Consider the following 20,670-nt stretch of genomic DNA (forward strand, 5'->3'; position numbering starts at 1 on the left):
CTTGACATCGTTTTTTAACTTGGCTAAATTGTTCATAACAATTTCAACAGTTGCATCATCGGCCGTAGCTGCTTCGTCAAACACGGCCTCATACTCAGACAACATCAAGTTGAATCTCTTCACTTCAATGCTTTTGGTGGGGTCATGATATGGCACTACGACCCGGACATGCTTCCTTAGTACGTCTTTCCTCCACCGATCAAGGATGTACTTCTTTGGTAAATCATTCACATAATTTTGATCAAGTACCCGAATGGAGTGCTTGCAAAGAATGCCAAATGTTTCAAACTTGCAACAGTCACATTTTACTTCTTTTGTGACACAATTAAATTTCACAAAGTACATCCTTCTCATCTCTGTCAGTTTTTCCTCGCTACTACCTTCTGGAACAATCCAGACCCTGTCTTCCATCACATACTCCCAATTAGTTTCATCTAATTGTCGATGAAAGTGATGAACAATGTACAACATTCGTGCACACTCCTGTTGCACTTCTTGAAATTTTGCATCGGTATATAGTTTTTGGAATAACTTTTCAACCCTAAAACCACTTACTAGCCTTCTCACATACTTCATCCCCTTGTCATCTGCAGTTGTTTCATCTTCAACACGCTTCTCCAAAGCTTTGCAATACTGTTGTGGAAATTCAAATAGTTTGGTTTTCCTTGTAACAAAACCATCAAAAAAACTATTAATGCTTTCCACCCGTTGGGTAGCCTTCATACCTGCCCAAAAATACTCTTTCATGAAGGCTGGCACCCACATGTGTCTCTCATCGTATAAACCCTCCAACCAATCATTTCCCTCGAGGTCATACTCTTTCATTAAAGCACATCAACTACTTTCAAACTCTTCCGCCGTAAAGCTCTCGTAAATGACGGCCTTCAACGAATTTTTGAAGTCGTTGTATCTGCTCAAACATTACAAATATTACTAAAACCATAACATCATTGGAATACAACAAGGGATTTTTGAAGTCGTTGTATCTATGCTCTATGTTTATTTCTTTTCCATTTTTAAATTTCAAAGGCATGTTAAATAAATCTAATCCAAAAAAATGTACTTAAATAAATTCCGTCAAATTTCAATTGTAACAAAATAAATATGTAGTTAGAAATGTAGTATACTCCGTCAAATTTCAATTGTAACAAAATAAAAACATTTCTTTCTACTTTCTGGTTCATTTCTGTTAACAAAAACAACTGTCACGTCACTCCTCATGAGCCTCTCATTTAAATATTATGACAAATTAAAATCTACCAAGTTTAATAATGATTTAACTCTAACTCAACACTATAGCAAATTATGAACCTAGGAGCTCTCACAAGAGACAATACATGCAACAAAGTTACCTGTAGGAATAAGCAATTTATAACTAAACTAATAGACATTAAAACATAGACAAACACGTATTGCTGAACAACTTACAGCTTTAGCTTCCCAAGTTTCTCTGGCAGTTTCTTCATAATATGCCAAATGCACCATCTATGCCTACAACCGGGCATAACTTCAGCTAATGCTCTACGCATTGCAGGTGCTTGATCAGTGAGTATTGCCTGAGGAGCTTTGTTGTTCATGGCCAGCAACCATTGCTCAAAAACCCATATATAAGTCTCTGTGGTTTCATGAGAGACAAGAGCACATCCAAGGAGGATGGATTGGCCGTGATGGTTGACCCCCACAAAATTAGCAAATGGCAACTCGTACTCGTTAGTCAAATAAGTTGCATCAAAACACACCGCATCGCCAAAATCCTCGTAAGCAACACGACTACGAGCATCAACCCACATAACGTCTTTCAATCGACCTTCTTCATCTAACCGACTAGCATGATAAAAATTTTGGTTGTCCCGTTGCATGTATTCAAAATACCTCATCATGGAGACAGCATCTCCACCTTGCATTTTAAGCCTCCTCTCCTTGTACACCTCATGTTGGAGGTCCTTAACACTTGGCATGTTTTCAACACCCCCTTTATCCACAGCTAAGCAACCATGGATCTTTCTAACAGGAACCCCTTCCCCAAAATAATTGGCTAACCTCCTCTTCACTGTAGCGGTGTACTTCTTCATACGGTATTCTTTGACTAATTTAGACAAATTAGGGTTCACCTCATGCACATGATTCAACTCAACCTTTCTAACCTCCCAAGAACCTTCTGCAGTAACACCAGCATATAACATTGCAAGGCAAAAGCATTTCTTGGACTTCCTTTTCCCACGGGCAAGCTCATCCTCACCAATTACACCATTCACAACACCTCCAGTACCACCCTCACTCATGGCCTTCGCCCGTTTGTTTGCTTCCCTTCTGGCCCTAAGGTTAGGTGGACCCCAACACTCACACCTCCATGTACATTGAAGCTTTACATTCTTATCTTTCTTAGATGAAGACCACTGACACCTAGTCACCCCAAAACCTACTTGTTCAGCATACTCTTTGTAATACCTTTCAACATCTTCCCAGTTTTTGAAAATCATACCTACCTTTGGAGGCTCTAACACAAGGACACCCCTATTACTTGAATGTATGGTGTCAATTGTATGAGTAGTACCAATGGGTGATGACATGACAGCAGTGCAAGTTTCTACAGAATCTGGAACCAGTGAAGTTCCACTCTGGGAGTAATGCATTTATTTTCATCAATCGGAACCAATGGGGATGTACTAGGACTGCTGCACAACTCAGTTTGCATAAACGCAATAGAATCACTAAGTTCCCCATCAATTACATCCATTTAATCCTACAATCACATATTGAAAACCATAACTAACCCAGAAAAATAAAATAAAATCCACACTACAGACCAAACAACAATTGCATCCAATCAAACTTAAACACAACCACACTAAAATGGAGTGCAACATAAAACAAAAATTCAATGCAAACTCAACTCCTTTATACACCAATTCATTGTGCAATTGCAAAGGAGTGCAGGACAAACGAAGGCATCATCAAACAAAATTTCAATGCAAGCAAAGCAATCAAAGACATGACACACCAATTAAATGCTCTACAGTAAGAGCCATTCCTGAAAGAAGGCAATTGGATTGACCTGATAGCCAGAAACTGATGCTAGATTGAACTTAAACATTTCAGAAGATAGCTGCAGTTGTTGTGAGAGTGCAAATGAAATTTCATGCTTATCTCTTTCCATACACTTACAATGTCCACAAGCATCTCAAAACTTCTGAAAATGAGTATCCATCTTCAAGCAAAATAATACTTCCTAAGTGCAAACAAGAAACTCATATGACTAAAAGTCACTATACACAAGAGTACAAGACAATGCTGTGTTTTGGGAAATCTTGTCATTCTATATAATGTAAGATAGCTCCACAAAAATTATTACAAAACTAAAGCATACACCAACCAAAAACAAACCAAACCAAACCAAACTCCAGCCGAAATCACAATTAATTACAGCGATTAATCAACCAAACAACCCCAAAATCAGCAATTTCAAACTTCAATCCAACAAGTACACGCAAATATATCTGACAAAATTTAAATAACAATAAACACTAACAATTTTGCAGCTAGCACAACAATATCAGCAATTACGCACCTTAAACAACGCCGACACTTACACCACAGGATATTCGCCGATCGTCGACCTAATAGAGACACCAGAACTACGGCTGTCGTCGAGCCCCCCTTTTTGTTTCCCCTGTTTTCGTGACTTAACCCTTCAAAACCTCAAGTTAACGACGTTAAACAAATAACTCTAAGCTCCCACTTGCCAACTCACCTAGCCTCATTAAAATAACAGAATTTATTGCAAACTAATGCCATTATTTACGCTTAATGCCATTTGAGTGACTTTTGAAGTTACTCATGATGAGTAACCTGGGCGAGCTCAATAATATGTGGTCACTAATTATTCAAGAATTAAAGTGGTATGTTTGGTTGATTGAATAATTATTGTTGATTGATTTATTATGCTTTGAGAGTCATCACCAAGTCCAATAACTTGTAAATAACGTAAATTGAAAGAGATTACGCACCAAAACTCTTGGAACGTATATACCTTGAGTATGAATATTAATAATGGGGGGAGTTATGGGGTTTTATATTTAACCATAACTTCTAATGGAGTACAGGACGCTGTACATTCCTTTTTATTTATTATTATGCACAGGAATCCCGCCACCTTTGAGTGGTTTTGTCGCTGGCACGGTTAGCTCCCGTGTCAGTTAACCTCAATTTATTTGGGGGAGGTATAGTTGGAAACCCGTTCGATGCGTAATCAACGCTAAATGAATTATTCAGTGTCTAGTTAAAGTGTCTTGTTGATTGTTGTGTGTTCTTGTAAACAGGTGCATTGAGGTAAGTGTGTGTTGATTGGTGAAAGCATGTTAGTGTATTTAATTACGCTTATGCACTCAGCTTTGCTGATTGTGTGTGTTTGCCATATCTTTATCTTGGCCCTATGATGACCCATTTTTAATGGAGAGTAGTGGGGACAAGTAGAGATAAACTTTTCAGGTATTGAAGCGTATTCATGACGGGGCATGAGTGAAGAGTGAATCATGCTAGTTTTTATTAGTACGATGTGTTTTATGCTTTATTTATTTATGACATAATCTGTGTGGACTAACGTAAAGGGTTGGTTTTGGAACGGTTTTGAATAAGGGCCTTTAATGGTTCCAAGTTGTAGTTTGATTTTATTTGACTTTGTTTGTTTGGTTTTAAACTTTACTTTCGTTTTGGTTGACTTTTGAGTTGACCTGTTAAACAGTTTTTATTTATTAAGTCTTCCGCTGTGTATCTTTTATAGTTGCCTTAGCCGTTTTCACGGTGGCAGTAATGTCTTAGAGATTCCTAAATCGTATTTTAAAGAGTAAAGTGGGTATTTAAAGGAAAGGAATTTCTAGGGTGGTACACCTAGGGCATAGGTTCACCGATAAATAATACTCCAGGGTAAAACATAACAATCAATCATTAACATTGCATAAATAACATGATTAACAGGCTCTCGCAATTTATTAATCAACATAGATCTAACAGACTCTCGCAATTTACTAGATTTAAGCTCTTATTGAAAATAGCCTTTAATATCAAATTAACATCTGCTCGATTCATCAATTTAACATTGCTATACTTTTACAAGAAAATCACATATGCTCGATTCATGACTCGGTTGTAAAGTGTTAAAACAATTCAATAAGAAATTATCATACAATATTAATAATCAATAATAGTTAATCATCAATGCATCAATTAACCAGATCATAAAGGGCTTTTGCTACGTATTACAATCACAGAATTAATCTACCGGTATTAAATCTCATCTCTCGAATCTTGACTTAACCATTTATTAATTAACCTGCCTATTGAAACTAAGCCTAAATATCAATTCTCATCTCTCAAATCTCGAATCAATATTGCTAAACTCATGCAAATTAAATCTGGTCAAATCTAACCGCATAGCATTAATTCAATCAATAGGAAATTAAAATCAAGCATTGACAATTAAAAACAATAATTTAACCCTTCATATTATTTATGGATCCCCACAACCCTAGAAAGAAATCTACTCACACATAATTAAATAACAAAGCAATTAAACAAGTTATAGTGAAAGAAAGAAAATAAATAACTGAGATTAAAGGAGAAGAAATCGTTACCAAAGTTAAGGGAAACAAGGGATTAAACCAAGAGTTATAGAGAGAGGAAACAATACTAAAAGTTTAAGAGGGGAGAGAAAGAGAAAAGTTAGAGAGAGAAAGAGTAAGGGAAGGGAGAAAAGAATATTAAACTCGCTTAACAAAAGCGTACTTATACTAAGCTAGAAAATCCTAAGTCAAAACAAATTAAAATGACGCTAAACTACTTCTTCAGAAACACGCGCCCGATCGTGCGAGGCACCACCCGATCGGGCCCGCCTTTTCTTTGGGGCTTCTCTTCTCTCGCGCCCGATCGCGCGCGAGCTCGGGCGAGATAATGTTGCGACCTTAATCTTCCCCTGCCCGGTCGGGCGCGCCTTCGGGCGGAGACCCCGGGCGATGACTTCTTGGGCCACTTGGACTCCTCGTTTGGGCTCGTAACTTGGCCCAAACCAGATATCCTCCTTGGGGCTTGAATACTCGGTCTAAATGCCTCATATTCACATAAGTCGAGCCCTTAATCACCGGCTTGATGACTCTAACCGATCTTGGGCTACGAAAGATGGTCGAGCTCCTCCAATGTCCGTAGTTGTTCTATACAATCCCGGGATAATGCTCCATAAGTACAATTCCCTACAAAACTCAACCAAAACTACGAAAACAGTAGAAAACACCAATTAGTAATAAGACTGGCTATAAAGAGCCAAAAGCAATACTAATTATGACCAAGGGACGGGGGTAAAATACTATATAAAATAGACATATCATCAACCTTGGGCTTTAAAGTCATGAAATACGATCAAACTCCAACGTCTCCGTAGTGGTTTAATAAGCTCTGAAATTATCATAATTCTGCAAATTCCTACAAAATAATACCAACTCTACAAAAAACACTAGAAAATGTATATTAGTAATAAAAATAACTCCGCAGAGCAATAAGCACAAATTTGACTGTGGTTGCCTTAAATGATCCGTGAACGGTTTACAAGTTCCTTAAAAACTTGTTGGCGGCTCCCTACTTTGCTTTGTCTCTAATCGTGTCCCTAATTGTATGTCAAATCCCGCTTTCAATGAGTATCAAGCATATTCACAACATGCTTAACGTAGGCGCGCTTCGAACAACGCTAACACAAGTCATCATCACCTAAGTCTTCATGGTCATCTTCACTCAAAATGACATCACTATCTTCATTGTCACTGCCCTCCAGCTCATCACTTTCAGGTATATATGATGGATAAATCCCTAACTATTCTTCACTCACAAAGATAATAGGAAGGTTGCCCTTTGCTTTGGACAGAATTGGGTTTTTCTCTCTAGGTGAGGGTAATAGATTTGTTTTGGGTATGGGACTGGTCTGAGGCAACACAAAAGAGTTATCCTCGAATCTAGATTTTGGAAGGGACTCTTTGTTTAATGGGGCTCCCACACTTTTTGAAGATGTCTCACCCAATTAAGCCCCTTCTCTTGCTAACTCACCCAAACAAACCCCTCCTCCTATCGACTCGCCTAAAAAAACTACTGGCTTACTCCTACCTAATGACTCATTTTTGGTAAAGGTCCAACTAGACAAATCTGAATCAGTGTTAAAACCCACCCCTGGTCCATACCTAAGTCTAGCTTGCATGTTCAACAGCTAAATCTTTAGGAGGATGGTACAAGTAAAATATGTACCAACCATCTGGTTCTTTTGCTTGTAAAAAATCTGGTATATCTGCATCACTTAGGATTTGTTTTCTGTCATAGTACAAAGTACACCCTTTCCTCTTATACCAAATCTTCCTAACCTCATCATAACCTAATTCACTTCTTATCCAATGCACAAATTCAAACAAACTTCAGACATATTGGGATGCGAATTCACTCCATAATAATTGTTGTCCCCCTTCTCATGTGTAGTTTTGCCCCTTTTAGTTACAAATTTACCACCATATATACTTAAGCCTGATATTAATTGGATCCATAAATTTATACCAAGGCTCAAATATGTTTATCCTACCATTAAACCTGATACAATAAACACATACAAATACCAATTTCAAATACAAATACCAATTTCAATATCCCATGCAAAGGAAAAAAAAAAGGGAATTAACATTTTAACAGGTTACATAGAACACATAAAAATCACTACTTTCCAGAAATAATTAAACAATAATTAAACAAATTACTGAACCCACACCCTACACTAATCAAATGTACTACAATTTTCAATTGCATGTATGTCATGCCAATTCCCAACATTCAATTCCACTTTATTATATTTAATTTCAAAATAAACTATTTTAGACCAACCCTAACATTATAAAAATCGACAATTGTACCTGGGTTTTTGAATGATGATGTAATTGGTCCCCCCTCACCACGCTTTCTTAATGCAGCAGCTTTCCATTTTTTACCTATGGAATAAACGCAAGGATCACTTCAATTACAAAAGTTTGAATGCAATAAAAAATGAAAGGAGAGAGAAATCCAGAACTTACTTTCACCTTTGGCAAGCAATTTACTACAAATTAAAGCATTCAGTGCATGATAGAGCAGCAACGAAGGAGTTAATGAGGAGAGGATGAATTCGTGCTAATGGGAAGGGGAAACAACAGTGACGAAGGAGAGAGAAAAAGAGAGTAATTAGAGGGAAATTTTGGATTCCGGCCAAAGGTGTGACCTTGCAAAAAAATAGAATTACGATTAAGGTGTAGCATTGCACAAAAAATTTTATAAGGTGGTTTCTTGCAAAAAAATTTGTTATAAAAGGTGGTTTAATGCAAAATTTCCTTTAAAAAATAAGAGAGAATCTTCCAAATTTCTCTCAATCTATAAGAACAAATATAGTCATGTGCGAACTAGTTTGATTCGTCTTAGTGAGTACATAATTTTTATTACTTTTGCTAGTGTGAGATTAAAGATATTTGCGGTCAAAGATGGATAAAAACTTGCATTGATTTATGTAAATAGGAACATCATTTGAAAATGAAGGGAATATCGTCATTGCACTTTCGATCGGGACGGGAGGCCAAAAGTGCCATAGAGGGAGTTATAATTAAAGAAATTGTCTTGTGTACAACAGGTGTACATTAATTTTATTGTAAAACGATCTGTTTGAGCGTAACTTTAACTATTTTTATGGTAACTTTAACCACTTAAAGAGTAACTTTTAATTTATCGTTGGTTTAAATTTTATTTTAATGTATAATTTCTTATAGGCACATGATTACATACTATAAATACTTCTCTGTAATATGATTACTCTGATACATTAAAATTTTTTATTAAGATAAAATTTATTAATAGAAAAATAATAACTTTTATAGTATACAGGGTAACTTTAAATACGTTTACGATAACTTTAACTAGTTTTAGATTAACCACAAAGTCTTATATGTGGCTGACCGCACCATATATGGCCAACCATTATCGGGGTTATTTCATTAATGTAATAAGGGTTACTTGGTCAGTGTTAAAAGGACTACTACACTAGTATTACTGGAGTTACTTGGTCTGCTTTATAGAAATTACTTTGTTAATTTGTAAGTGGCCACACCGTGTGGCCCTATTGTAAATTAACATATACCCGCATTTGTGGAGATATGAGAACTTGATTTACATTTGTAAGAATCTTGGTGGCCCAATTTGATTAGAACATGAGAGTATGAGACCGAATATCGAAACCCCTGAAAATTCCCTCACACAGTCACTCAGGTAGTCTTCCCTCAGTCTTCATTTCCAAAGACCAGAAAAAACCCTTTTTCATTGCAATGGAAACTGCGAAATCATCATCATCATCTTCTTCTTCTTCTCATCTGAATAACAAGAAACCAACGCTAACTCCAAAAGCCAAAATTTACCAGAAATTTGGCAATAAAGCATGCTATAAAATTGAGGAAATTCAAGAAGAATCTTCCCAAAACGGATGCCCTGGTTTGGTTATTCCTCAAAAGGGTCCTTCCCTTTTCCGCTGTTCCTTGGAACTCCCTGAATTCTTCGTTGTTTCAGAACCCTGTAAGAAAAAGAAGGAAGCTGAGCAATCTGCTGCATTAATGGCTTTACAGAAGGTTTTTTCTTTTATTTGCTTATTTCCATTTTTGATTCTTTCATATAATTGTTGGGTTGTTTTCCATTGTACCCTTTAAATTGAATTTAATTTTGTAATATACTGTGTATTTTGTTGCTATTGCATGTTGTTCTTTATGGGAAGATAATTTGTTTGGATTGTTATAGTGTAATTATAATTTGTATGATATTATGCCTACAATGGTTTCTTGGATTGGTAGCTACTTCTGGGTTTTTATTTTATGATTTGGAAGTTTATAGTGTACTTTTTCGGCTTATTTGCATTGTTGAGTAACTCGAATTTCGTATATCACGGTTAAGAGGATTATAGATTTGTTAATGTTGATCAAGAGATTGGTGAGACCTAATGTATGTATACACATGTCAATTGTTGCACATGGGAGAAGACGAGCAATAATAACTGTTGTGATATCATGTAATTCGTAAAATGAAATGGAGGGGAGGATTAATCTAGAAATGCCATGAAGGTTTGTTGTTGAATATTGATCATACATTTAAATTTGATTGTCCCTTCACAAATACACATCATAACACCTTCCCTCTGTGGTGGTGATGTGTTTTGAGGAACCTTAGTCTATTGTCGAGGCATTATATTAAATATTATATATCATACTATTTTTACTTAATAAGAAATTTGAATTGAAGGTAGAGAGATAAAGTGATTTTTAGTTTTCTATTAAGAAATGCTTTGATGGATGTGATAATAACAATTGGTATTTTTGTATATGTGTCAGATTTGGTAAGAATTAATAGAGGACATTGGCTTAGATTTTAGGAAAAGCCATACAGGGTGTAAAATTCTTTTGTATACCCTATATTTTCTAAAGTTGATGTCACCTGCAAGCAAAGCCAAACAGTTTTGTAAATTTGGAAGCATAAAAACTTAGCCTCCAACTTCATATGAACTAGCAAAAATGTTGAAAATCATGATGCAAATTCTTGATTACATGAATTACAAATAATGCCACGTACAATGTTGACAACTAGGATTAACTAGGATCACAATGAGTTACATTTCTTTCGTTGCCGCTTTATTTTGGGATGTTTCCAAGCTGGTGGCTGTAGGCAGTTTGGTTCACCTCTCAAAATTTTTTCATAGTATTAAAAGAGTTAATGCTATATGTGTGATTAAGGGTAATAAGATTTTAAAAGAATATTTTATCTGTGTATTGATTGTTGTAAGTGAATGGAGCCAACGTAGGTAAAACTGATGCACTCATTGTGATTGGTGGCCTGTTCTTTAATTGCTTAAACCAGTTTTTATTTTATTTTTTCAATCATTAATTTCACATGAAGTGAAGGTCAGCATCTATATATCCAATATGTATCTTGCATTTTAGGTCCAAGATGGGGGCTAGGTAATGTTTGATTTATGATATGTAGATAAGACATGTGAAGTAAATTTTGAGAGGCAAAGAGAATATGTATTTTAGTTTCGCCTCATCAAAATCCTCTTGCCTAGATTGCTAGACCACAAAAGGTGCTTAACCCCTAAGGCCTCAGGCGGGCCTTTTTAAACACTGTTAGAAACAACCGTTATCTCTTTTGAAATAGTAGAATTTAAGTTTGTCATATGTACATTTTCTTCCGTGAAAACTACAAAATGTATATCCAATGAACTGTTATTAGATATCTAGAGAGGACTCTCATCATTATTATTGTGATAATATATCTGTTAAATAAATTCTTCCTTTGTTCTTGTTGTTGCAGCTTGGTATTGATTCCCTTGAAAGCTGTCTCACAGAATCAGATGCAGAAGAGGAGTTGGTCTCTCGTCTCTCACATATATTCTCAAGTGAGGTTGTGCTCCCTTGAGTCCCATCCCCCTTGCCCGCTTTCTCTTAATTGGCATTATGGCAATTCTCATTTTTTAAGTTAATGTACATAATATGCTTTAGGACCACCAGGGTTTCAATTTAATTTCTGTGCTTGAAAAGCTGCATATATATATACCAAATATTCGAAGATAAGATGACATATTCTATTAACAACAATTCACCTTGCTCTTTCCAAATATTGTTGAGTTTGCTTACCAGATCTCCTGAATTCATTACTAGCAACATTGATCATAAAGCTTGAATTTAGCTATGTCCTTTCTATTCAATTTTGTAGCTTTTAGGATATGCTTTCTCACCTTTATGTGAGCATTAATGCACAGGACACAAAAATACAGGTCATCGTCAAGCCATTTCGATTGTGAGATTGTATACATTTTGGTCCTATGGGGACTGATAGTTCTGCTCTTTGTAATTAGTAAATCTAAGTTTGGCGTAAACCTATGCTACTTTTGCTTTATACCTTTTAACGGGTGTTTTTGAACATTTTTAGTTCTGACCGTTGCTTATTTGTTTGTAGTTCCAGTCATCACATCATCCGCTTAGCAGTCACCTGAAAGCAGTTATTTTCAGAGAGGGTGAACTTAGTGGATCTATTCCTTTATCTGTTTTAATTGGTTGTGATCCCAAGCTTAGTAATTTATGCAGATCCATTGACGCAAAAATTGAGTCAAATCCTTTCTTATCTATACCTGTTGTGATGAGAGCTGCAGTCAAATTATCAGAATTACTTGTTATATCAGAGGAAGATCTTTGGATCAGGAGGAAGTATCCTTTCCCCTCAAATGCTATACCAGTATTAGACAACCAACAGTCAGACTTAACAAAAGGATCTTTGACTGAGGCTGTATATATTCCATTTTCACTTGATAAGGATGTAAGCTCTATCAGTATGAATCTGTCATTGAAAGGCTATTATCTGGATGTTATTGCTGCAGAGCTTGGTGTTGTTGATGCTTCAAAGGTCCTTATCTCTAGGTGAGTGATTGTTGATGCTTCAAAGGTCCTTATCTGCTTGTTATGTTCTAGCTTGATTTGTTTTTCCTACTGAAATCTTTGATCCAGTTGGCTATAGAGAGTTTTCTTATATCTGAATCTGAGTGTAAAAAATTTAGAATTGAGTTTATTACATCTTTTTCTTTGCAGGACCATTGGTAAAGCTTCTTCTGAGTCCAGACTGTATTTTTCTGCTTTAGAGACACATAATTTGAATTCAGACTCGGAATTTATTTGTGCAATAGAGCAACCCGATCTTGATAGCTCTTTCAACATCCGTGCTAGTTACTTGCTGGGACAACATGTATACGGTAATGCAATTTTAGCATCAGTTGGATACACATGGAGAGGGGCAGAGTTGTTTAATGAAGATGTGTCATTGCGTACCTATTTTAGGTTTCTCTCTCTTTTTCTTTCTCAACTTCCTTTTATCTTAAATTATTTATTCTACTTGTTTCACTACACTTGTTCTCCTTGCCAAACCCACATTTGAGGATAATTTGAGAATGGATTATGTCACAAAGTTCAGTCAGTAAAGACTTTGTTGAAGTTGTTTACCAACTGTAATATTCAAATGCAATTTTCAAGCAAAGAACTTTATTGCTGAAGTCGGATTTAAGCTTTGTAAATAGGGAATCTTTAATTGTTGCTGCTTTAAACATCTACTGAATCCTGTTTAGTCTTTCTTCTGGGCATTGTCGGTTAATAGATAGGCCACTTTCCCTTTTTGATTGTCATAAATCTAATTAAATTTGTCAAATATGAATCCTGGCAAAATTAATTAAGTGGCCTTTAATTACTACATCTGTTCCTTAAATTATGCAACGTGGGGATGGGACACATTTTTAAGGAGAGGAGAGAGAGAAAGGAATAAAGATAGGAACGCATGTGATGAGGGAAGAGAAAGAATGCAAACATATGCAAATAGGGAAATGTTGCAGTATTTGTTAAACTTCGTAGAATGGTAATTGTTGCAATAATTGTGAAACAGAGGAAGTATTAATTACTAATTTTACTGGACTTGCTACTAAATGACTTGATTCCTGAAATCCCCCAACTTTTGATCCTGATAGTTGAAGTTTTTAACCGTATGTATTTATTAATTGTGTCAGCAAACCTTTTATGATATGCATTGTTATATCCTGCAATAACATTTATTTAGACCTAAAATGAAAGTTTGTGCACTTTTTGGAGACTTACTAATTACTCAGTGAGTCAGTATGTATGTGGCTATAATCTTGTTTTCATATTAGTGGCTAGTTAGAGCATCAATATCAGATGGTGAGGGTTTATTTGTCAACAGGATGCTATAATTGATGTGCATTTTAAGTTAGATTGTCATGTATTTTTTTCTAGGATGTGTATGTTTCTTATTTTCCTTGAAGAATTCTTAACTTTGCTGCTGGTGAACCTTTTTCATTCTATGAGGGCTCATTCTTTTAGTATGTCAGCAACTCACTGGCCTCAGGCCTACTATTGTAGTTTTTCTTGCAAGCTTGTACTGCTGTGGAATACAAAATATATAATTATACTTTTGTCTTGTATTCCTGCAATTTATGTTGTCAGTTCAAAGTCTTTATTTGTATGCCAAGTATATAAAGGCATGTTTTTTTTTTTTTTTGTTTCTTTTTATTTTTTTTTCCTAATTTTATTTGGCCTTAATTATTTTTAAAATGATGTTTAACTTGCTTTACATTTAACAAATATGAAAATATTTGATACCTCTATGGTGAGTTCTTTGACAAAGATAATAAATGACAGGATGCTTATTGGAAGAATGCCTGATGGGCTTTATAAGATATCTAGGGATGCATTACTTACAGCAAATTTGCCTGGAGTATTCACGGGAAAAAGTAATTGGAGGGGCTCTTTGCCAAAGGATCTACTCTGTTCATTTTGCCGTCATCATAGACTCTCTGAACCTGTTATTAATGTACTCTGTAACTCCAACAAATCAGACCAAGACTTGCCTGGATCATGCAGACACCTATCAGATGAAAGGTCAAGCTCGGCATATATTTCTAAACCCGGAGGGGTTCTGGCCACAGTTAGTCCAAAACAAGTTGAAGCAGAATCCTTTAGTTGTGAAATAAAAGTGGTTTCGAAGAATGACAATTTACTCCTTCAAAGATCTCCAGTAGATACTTTCACGAAACAGGGGGATGCAGTGCAGGATGCTTCTTTGAAAGTCCTAAACTTTTTGAAATTTTACTTCAAGCAGCCAAATATGCCTTTAGAGGAGCTTTCTTCACTTGGTGCTAAATATAACATTGACTGCCACTTGACATGCTTCTTGAAGGAGTTTTCTCTCTGTCAATTGATGCATAAGGTTCAACAGCCAAGAAATTTACTAGGAGGCCACAAATCAAACTTTAACCATATAGATCAATTTAATGGTTTGACCAGCATGGAGAATGAACAATTAAGTATACAAGGAACAGCTTGTGGATCATTACCTTCCAATGGATATATTGTCTCTATAAGTTATGGTGTATTCCTGGTATCAGAAGGAAAAGAAATCCTAGAAATTCTGGAGAAGAATGATGATTTTGAGTTTGAGATTGGCACAGGAGCAGTAATTTCATGTATTGAAGCGGCTATTCTTCGTATGACAGCTGGACAATCTGTCTGCCTCCTAATGGACATGCCACAAACAGAAATGGTTATGGCTGCATCTGTGGATTGTAAAAAAATTCTATCGTTTTTGTCCTCAAGTGAGTTTATCTTTTTTTCTTTTGCACTAGCTTTATTTGAGGATGAAACGCCTTTCATCACACGCCACAAATAGTTCAAGCTTCAGAATCATTGTGCATTATTAACATATAATTGGTTTATAAACGTTTTCTAGCATACCAGACTTCACACTATGTTTGGATAGAGAGATTTAGAGGGAAAGTGAAAGATACATTTTTACATATTTGGATAAGACTTATGGGAAAGGAAGGTCACTCTTCCCTCTGCGTTCTTCCCTTACTCTTCTATTTTTTTCCCTTCATTTCCCTTGATTATTGTTGTGCAAACAGTGTTTGTGCTTAAATATATTAGATATCTATGAAATTTGGTATGTGTAACCAATGCCTGTATGTGATTGAATTTTGCTCAACTTTTTTAGTAATTATCTATAATTATGATCTTGTTAGGTGTGTTTAATTATTCGAAGAGTCTCATCTTTTTCCTTTGTTTATTCTCCCTCCAGAACCTTGTTGCTTGGAATATTCCATCACTGTATTGCGAGTAACTGAACCATTTGAAGATAGAATGGAGCAGGCTCTGTTCAGCCCTCCGCTGTCAAAGCAGCGTGTAGAATTTGCATTGCAGTGCATTAAAGAATATTCTGCTACTTCTTTGGTACATATTTCTCAATGGTTTCCCCTCTAATTCCATGATTTGTAGCTGAATATTATTCAATCAACTTTGCTCTCATGGTTTTAACAATATACAGATTATAAAATTTATTATTTTTACAAAACTATTTGACATTCTATGCAATACTAATTTATTTTTTAACAAATTGACCTCTCATGGCTGCAGATTGATTTTGGGTGTGGATCAGGAAGTTTATTGGAATCCTTAGTTAATACACCAAGCTCTTTGGAAAAGATTGTTGGTATTGATATTTCTCAAAAGGGTCTCATTCGTGCTGCCAAGGTATGATACTTTAGTGGCTATGTCGTGCTAGTTCAGAAACTATTGGGGTCTTTGTAGATGCCGGGAGCATATTAGGTGTCCATGTGATGAGGCTGACCATTGTTAAGAATAATCTGGAAATACCCTTTTAAGTATTCTGGCTGACTTATTTGAATGTAATGCTAACTTTGATTGCTACTTCATTGCACAATGACTGAACACTCAACTAACTCTGTTTATCCCATATTATTTTCCATTTAAAATGCTAATGCACTATTATCTATCAGTTCAAGGTACCATTTTTAATTTCATATTCATCATCCCAATGTAATCTCTACTAAATTATTCTATGTACATAACCTTTAACGTGACTACATGGGAGTGTAGGGAGTATATATATATTGACAAATGATAAGGTGGCATGAGTGAAACTATGATATCTGCAGGTTCATTTAGTATAATTTTGCTTTATTTAATCTTTTGAATTGTATGCAATTATTCTAAGCGTCATTGTATGGTGATACATGGCACATTGGTTTTATTTATATTTTCATTTTTATCTTCTGTGTGCTGGTAAGTCGGAAATCAATTAAAGGTGACATGTATATAATGGTGCTTGACGTGCTTCATTGTTACAAAATATGCATATGCACATTCTGTTTGCCTATCATATATGTCTGTTTGCTTATATGTGGGTGGGAAAAATCTGTACTGTGCCATGTTCTACTTCTACAGGATTCGTATGCAATTACTCTCAGTTTCTCAATGTATCATGATCTATTACAAATTTATTTTTTGAGTGACTATATATTTTGTTTCATGATTTGCAGGTCCTTCAAACAAAACTGGAGAATTTGAAGGATGAGATATCCACATCAAATATTAAATCAGCAATTCTTTACGAGGGTAGCATAACTGCTTTTGATTCTGGCTTGAGTGAATATGATGTCGGAACATGCTTAGAGGTTTGTGATTTGATTCCTTTGATATTTTGACTCTCTTTTTGGCTTCTTGCTTTTGAAATATTTTCTCATTGTTTTGTTTATTTTATGTATAGGCTTCATTTTAGTGACTTAAGCCATGTTCTCTAAACCTTATTTTTACTGAACTAAAATTAATTTAATGAAATGAAATTGTTTTTGGCGAATGGAAATTATTATTTTTGAACATAAATTATTTCTATCGAACTGAATATTTTTACTAATTAAAACTTGTTTCTATTGGCTGAAATTATTTTAGCTTAATTGAACTTATTTTTAGTTAACTGAACATCTGAAATTAGTTTTTGTACATATTACTTTTACCGTTCCCTAAATATTGCAACATGGAGATGGAACACGGATTTTAAGAAGGGAAGAGAGATAGAGAGGAATAATGATGGGGACCCATGTGATGAGGAGAGAGATGAGAGAAATCATGTGCAAATAGGGAATCTTTCTTATGTAGTAATTGTTGCAATATATGTGGAACGGAGGAAATATTATTTTAAGGTAAAGATAATAGACTAAAACTCTAAAAGCATGTTTTTGGATTCTTCATTTTGTTTAAATTATTGCTCTTAACAATTTGTTTATCATTGTAGTTAGCAGGTGTAGTAAAGTTTCTCAGTACTTTATCAACTTAATTTTGCATCTTATGAAGGGATAGTTTTTGTAGGTCTCATTCAGTTTGATGTTTTCCTAGCCGTCGGGCTACCATTTTATTCAAATTGATTCAAGTATAAAAGTACAGACGAAAGAGTTCTCCTGGAGATGACCAATAGCATCACAAAGAAACATCCTTAAAAGATGACCACAAAATAGATTTTAAGGGACACACATTACATTTTCCCTACTAAGAGCTCTTTTTGAGAATTTTTGACAATTTCACCTTAAAATCCATTGAAGTGAAACAAGTCGATGTTAGTGAAAACTGAAAATTCTCCACCTCATTTTGTCAACATATATTTTAAGGTGGCGAGGTGTTAATTCGGGTTACTAGGTCGGGCAATTTGAGTCATAATAAATTATTTTGTCCATACAAGTCGAAATCTCTATCGGGTTTTATCAGGTTGGTTTAGGATCGGGTCTGTCGGATCAGAATTTGACACCTCTAAATACTAGCTAGCCCATCATATGTTTGTTATTGAAAACAATCTTTAGAATAGATATGTAGGCCCCACCAGATTTCACTGCTCTCTGTCTACATAACACTGATTTGGGAAACACACCTATATTTTCATCAATTCTGTTCATTCTCACTTTCCAATTACGCTGAAAAAGCCATAACAAAAAGGTTTTAAATTCTGGTTTTAACTGTTCTTAGGATATTTAACTTCCACATTAGGTAATCCAAAGAAAGCGAGACGCAAGTAGAGACTGTTCTGATTATAGAAAGATTTACATGTAAACACTCATCTCGGTGTGTGATCTATAAACACCCACTGATACCCATGAAGTGCTTTCTAATTACTGCTTTAGTTTCGGGTTAGGTGTCATTAGGGTTGAGCCATTTAAGGTTTTGGGTTGATTTAGGGTCAAAATCAGGGCTCAAGTTGGGTTGGGTTGGGTTGGGTTTATTTTGCTAATAGTACAAGCCTAATACAACCAGTAATTTCTTAGTTGTATGCTTTAGTCACAAAACAGGTACGGGAATGCAATTTGGTACCCAATATTTTCAAGCTAGTTTAAAAGTGTACCATATACATTCACGTTTAAGTTTGTGTTCCTACAGGATAAGGCAAATCAGGTAAAATGCTGAACTCAATTCCTTAATACCATTAGTGGGGTCGGTTACATGAACCAACATGGGGGCTTCTCATGGAGGTCATCCATCCTAGTACTACTCTCAATCATTGTAGCTCATGCCAAGGGATGTTACAAAGTTTTACACTGGCTGTCACTGGCCTACCGAAACCACCCTCCTTTATCCAGGCTTGCCGACGGAGTTAAAAAATCAAAATGCAGAACTCAACCCTCAGATATAAATCACCTAATTCCACTCTAGGACCTTGTTAGATTATGGGGACATAGTAAAAACAAAGGGAAACATTAGTTTATCAGTAATTCAGTATTATTAATATTGACACCATATTAAAATTTGTACGTAAATAGGGTCTTGTTAAATTCGTATCGTAATATACTTTCATAATATTCTTTTTATTATTTTTACTCTTATAATTGTTTGGATATGTAAAATTATCCATGTTAAAAAATTACTAGAATGAAGGAATTTTTTTTCTATTTAGGGTTCTTTTATTTAGGGTTACAGATCGCAATTGTTTGATTAAAGATTTAGTAATTATTATGCAATTTTTTTATTTCCCAATTATTATGAAGCTTATATCTTTTTTAGTGTCATGTCCATTCTGCTAACATTCATGGCATGTTCAACGACTTGATGCTAGAAGAAGATGTCCATAGGACAGCCCTCAAAAGTTTATGTTTAATGCCATTTTTATCTTCTAATGTTTTAATTTGTATTTTTTTAATTTTTGTAAAAAAATATATCCTATCAGGTGATAGAGCATATGGAAGAAGATCAAGCACACTTATTTGGTGATACTGCACTCGGACTTTTTCGTCCTAAGGTCCTGATTGTCTCAACCCCAAATTATGAATACAATATCATTCTGCAAAAATCTAATTTAGCAAGCCAAGTAGAGGATCCAGATGATAATGCACTACAGTCATGTAAATTTCGTAATCATGATCACAAATTTGAGTGGACAAGAGAGCAATTCAATCAGTGGGCAGCTGGCTTGGCACTGAAACACAATTACAGTGTCGAGTTTGGTGGAGTGGGTGGAATACAAGGTGTGGAACCAGGGTTTGCTTCTCAAATAGCAGTATTCAGGAGGAACCAACAGGAGCCTATTAAAGATTCTGTATTACATTTAGATATGGAAAACTGTTATAAGACTCTATGGAAATGGCCTGCTACGAGCTTTGCGTAGTTGGTAATTCAGGGCCTGATTAGTGAAAAATTTGTTTGGTCAATTGCAAATAGTTTAACAGGTTTCACTTTGGTTTAGAACTGCAGGTTCCCTTGTCTTTTAAAAGGTTCCCTGACTTAGCCTGATTCAGTTTGTAATTACCACATTTAAGTTGAGGCCTATATATATGGCATTAATGTAAAGACACAATTTACTAATTCAGTTTATCACATGCTTTGAGCAGCAAGCTGGTGAGTCTGCCAAACTTGTCACACAAGTTTCTATATGATTTGAGCTTACATGCTTTTGCTAGCAGTGATTTTGTCAATAAGACCTTTAATTGCTAAAATCTAGACTTGTTCAATGGGTCAAAGGCCCATTAAAAGCCCTGACCCAGCTTGTTTATATAAGAATCAATTGGCCTGAGCTACATCATTATGCAGCTTTCTTAGCTGCAACCGGTCCAATAGGCGCGTCCAACATAGCCCACGAAGTTTCACCCCAATAAAACACAACTCACCCCACAAAATTTTGTGCATATTCTTAGGTGGATACTCATGCACCTAAAAATAGGTGTAACAACAGCACAATATGAACATTAGCTTTTCAAAAATTGAACAT

General features: G+C 35.4%; 1 protein-coding gene and 1 pseudogene across 2 annotated transcripts; one reads left to right on the top strand and one right to left on the bottom strand.

The window, feature by feature from the left end:
• Positions 1-834: 834 nt before the first annotated feature.
• Positions 835-2,633, bottom strand: LOC145610650 (protein FAR1-RELATED SEQUENCE 8-like). The gene is made up of 2 exons (XM_081665956.1): positions 1,429-2,633; positions 835-910 (listed from the first exon to the last, which is right to left on the bottom strand). The coding sequence occupies exons 1-2, from the start codon at positions 2,631-2,633 to the stop codon at positions 835-837; spliced, it is 1,281 nt and encodes a 426-aa protein (XP_081522082.1).
• Positions 2,634-9,253: 6,620 nt separating this feature from the next.
• On the top strand, positions 9,254-20,314 carry LOC145612295 (small RNA 2'-O-methyltransferase-like; annotated as a pseudogene). Its single transcript, XR_014106569.1, has 9 exons — positions 9,254-9,659; positions 11,389-11,478; positions 12,034-12,491; positions 12,660-12,905; positions 14,271-15,223; positions 15,706-15,857; positions 16,041-16,157; positions 16,967-17,101; positions 19,633-20,314. The product of XR_014106569.1 is annotated as a small RNA 2'-O-methyltransferase-like (transcript).
• The last annotated feature ends 356 nt before the right edge of the window (positions 20,315-20,670 follow it).

Source organism: Chenopodium album, chromosome 24, assembly GCF_948465745.1.
Source record: "Chenopodium album chromosome 24, dcCheAlbu1.1, whole genome shotgun sequence".
In the NCBI taxonomy this organism is placed as follows: Eukaryota; Viridiplantae; Streptophyta; class Magnoliopsida; order Caryophyllales; family Amaranthaceae; genus Chenopodium; species Chenopodium album.